This window comes from Bison bison, unplaced genomic scaffold (assembly GCF_000754665.1).
Source record: "Bison bison bison isolate TAMUID 2011002044 unplaced genomic scaffold, Bison_UMD1.0 scf7180017864484, whole genome shotgun sequence".
Classification (NCBI taxonomy): Eukaryota; Metazoa; Chordata; class Mammalia; order Artiodactyla; family Bovidae; genus Bison; species Bison bison.
In genome coordinates this window covers 3,278,744-3,281,497 of record NW_011495044.1, presented here as the reverse complement: position 1 = coordinate 3,281,497, position 2,754 = coordinate 3,278,744, and the positions used below count along the sequence as shown (strand labels likewise).

Below are 2,754 nucleotides of genomic sequence, written 5' to 3'. Positions count from 1 at the left end.
TGCTGAGAGGATTGTGAGGGTCTGACACCTAGTAAGTACCCAGTAAACCTCAGCTCTTCTCACCCCAAGTACCCCACAACCTCAACACACAGGCAGCACGGCCAGCATCTCATGCTGCAGTTGAAGGTCAGAGGGGTAGTGCTACCAGTCAGGGAGTCAGGATCAGCGGCTCCTGATATTCGGCAGGAAAGATCCTAAAGTCTGTAACAGATGAAGACGCTGAGGGACAGAGGGCTGGTGCCCTGCGCTAGGCACCCAGCTCAGGAATGACGGAATCCAAGAGTCCCCTGCCCAGCACAAGGTTCGCCAGGCCCCCCACATCTGGGCTCTTGCAGAGCTCTACGGGAGGTCCCTGCCGATCAACAATTCCCCCCCCTCACTGTCAATCTCCACAAAGTCCCGCCTCTCTGGAGCCAAGGGACGGGTGGAACGAAGCGCGCCGGGGCGCTGGGGAGGTCTGGCCACACGGTGGCGCTGGTGCTCAACCTCCTCACCCTCAGGGGCGGGGCTGCGGCGCCGGCCTGGCCACCTCCCAACCACTTCGCGTCTAACAGACAAGCTCCTCCCTGAATCTTCATCATCGCGGGAAATGGCAACTCCATCCTTCCAGTTTCCTAGGCCATAAACCTCGGAAACCATCCTTGGATCTTTTATTCTCATGCGTTCACCCTCCACCTGCCCCCGCCCTGATGTGTCAGCAAAACCTAACAGCACGTTTCTCCACCTCCCTCCGCCCCCCCAGTCCAACACGTGCTCAGCCTGCATCACTGCCTCCAGCCGCGCCCCCTACCGGCCATCCTCTGCGTACAGAGTCAGGGCAGTCGCTCCAGCAGGCGGCTAAACCCATCCCTTGACCTTCACAGCCGCAGCTGTCTCTGACTTCCCAACTCTTGTCCTCAGGGGCTCTGCACCCGCTGTTCCACCTGCAGAGAGAGCCCTTCCCCAGGCTCCACGTGGCTTCCTGACCCCCTGCCTCATGTTCGCGGCTCACATCACCTGAACAGAGAGGCCACTCCCCACACTTCCCTACCTGTCATGGATGCTTTATTTCATACTCAAGGCCCTTGCCCTATTCCACATTTGTTCACTACCCGGCTCCCCTCTAGAATGCAGGCTTCCTGAGGACAGGAACTATATTTCATGCATTGAAGAACCTCTAGTACCTAGAGTAGGACTTAGAATAGGGCTGGTGCTGGCAGGAATTATTTCTACAATGACTGCACTGATTTCATGCATTCTCAAATAAGGTCATCTGGTCATCATTTTTGGCCTCATTGGGAAAATGAAGCTGAGCTTACCCAGTGGACCCCTGGTGCGTTGCTAGTGGACACACCCTGCCTCCCACCCAGGCAGGGCTCTGGGCTTGGGTGCAGCTCCCCTGTCCAGCCCCCCAGGCACTGGAGTGGCATGGAGCCACACGGAGTGCTTTTTGTCTGACCTCAGGCAACTTCCATAACCTGTTTGAGCTTTAATAAATGTCTTCAGTTTAAAAAGGAGTGACACCAGTTTCTACCACAGTTATGAGGACTTAATAAGACATCTGTAAATGGCTTGACGTGCTTTCTTGATCAACTCAGTAACCCCACATTCTCATTTTGGAGGCCACAGCTCTGAGTTCACTGTATTCTGTTCAATAAAGCTGATTCATTTCACCTAAAAGGAAATATGATCTAACTTGTTTTTAAGACTGCACATACATTCCCAAATCAGATAAACAGAAAGAAACAAGACACAGGAACACACACCTCTCTTTTTCACACTCTCTTGACCCTGATTTTAGGGGATCTGGCCAAAGGTTTGCTCACTGCAGAAGAATATCTCTGGTTGCTTATCTACCCCCCAGAGCTGCTCTGGCCTCCTTCTTGGATGCTGAGGCCCGACAGGGCCCAGCCAGACATGCTGACTTGGACTCACCTTCCACTCTGCCTTGTGTTCACAGAAACTGGCCCTAATATGGCTCTAATCTTGCTACTGGGGGACTGAGGCTAGGGTGTGGTGCTGGGACGTGGGGTGGGATTGAGAGGTGATAGGGGGCTGTCAGCTCTGCCTGGCTTTGGGTCTCTTGAAAGCCCCTAGCTCTAAAAGACCTGAGCACCAAGCCCATGTCCAGAGTGTGGAGGTGTGAGTGTGGGTGTGGAGCATATAAAAGTATGTACCTCACTGTGTCATTGTGAGGGTTTGCCAAGGTAACCACGGCACGTGTCTAGAGTATGCCTGACAGGTGGATGCTCAATCGATGTTGACTATAATACTCGTGTATTAATGTAACCACCATACATTCACTGAGCACCCACCGGGTGCCGGGTGCTCTACCTGCATGACAGTCAGCAATGCTCAAGTGCTCTGGCTCCAGGCGCGTGCTGTAAGAAGGAGGGGCGTGGGTGCCATCGTTCTGTGAACTTAGCCTTTGTCTCTTTGTATTTGGGAAGACTGGAGAAGAGGGTGAGGAAGAGGGTGAGGAAGGAGAAGGGGAGGGGGAGTAGAGGCAAGGAGGACAGAAAGGAGGGGGAGGGCGGGCAAGGGGGCCAGGGGAGGGAGGGGAAGGTGGGCAGGGGGGAGGGGAGGAGGGAGTTGGCAATTCATTACCTTCTTCGGCTTCCAGCTCCTCCAGCACCCCCGTCTCTTGGCACTTTTTGCTGTGGGCCTTCGACTTCATATGCTTAGTCAGATTCCCTGGAAAGGAATGAGAACAGACTCAGGCATGGCTGGAGGGCAGGGGGCCAGGGTGGCGCCTGGCGGCGCCTGGGCATCACT

The 2,754-nt window shown here is 54.7% G+C and overlaps 1 protein-coding gene across 2 annotated transcripts in view; it reads right to left on the bottom strand.

Moving 5' to 3' along the window:
- Positions 1 to 2,754, bottom strand: part of HIVEP3 (human immunodeficiency virus type I enhancer binding protein 3) — a 441,341-nt gene that overhangs the window by 9,158 nt on the left and 429,429 nt on the right. For both annotated transcript variants that reach the window (XM_010862673.1, XM_010862672.1), the window contains exon 10: positions 2,587 to 2,673. In XM_010862673.1, the coding sequence (XP_010860975.1) occupies positions 2,587 to 2,673 (87 nt within the window). The remainder of the gene's footprint in view (positions 1 to 2,586; positions 2,674 to 2,754) is intronic.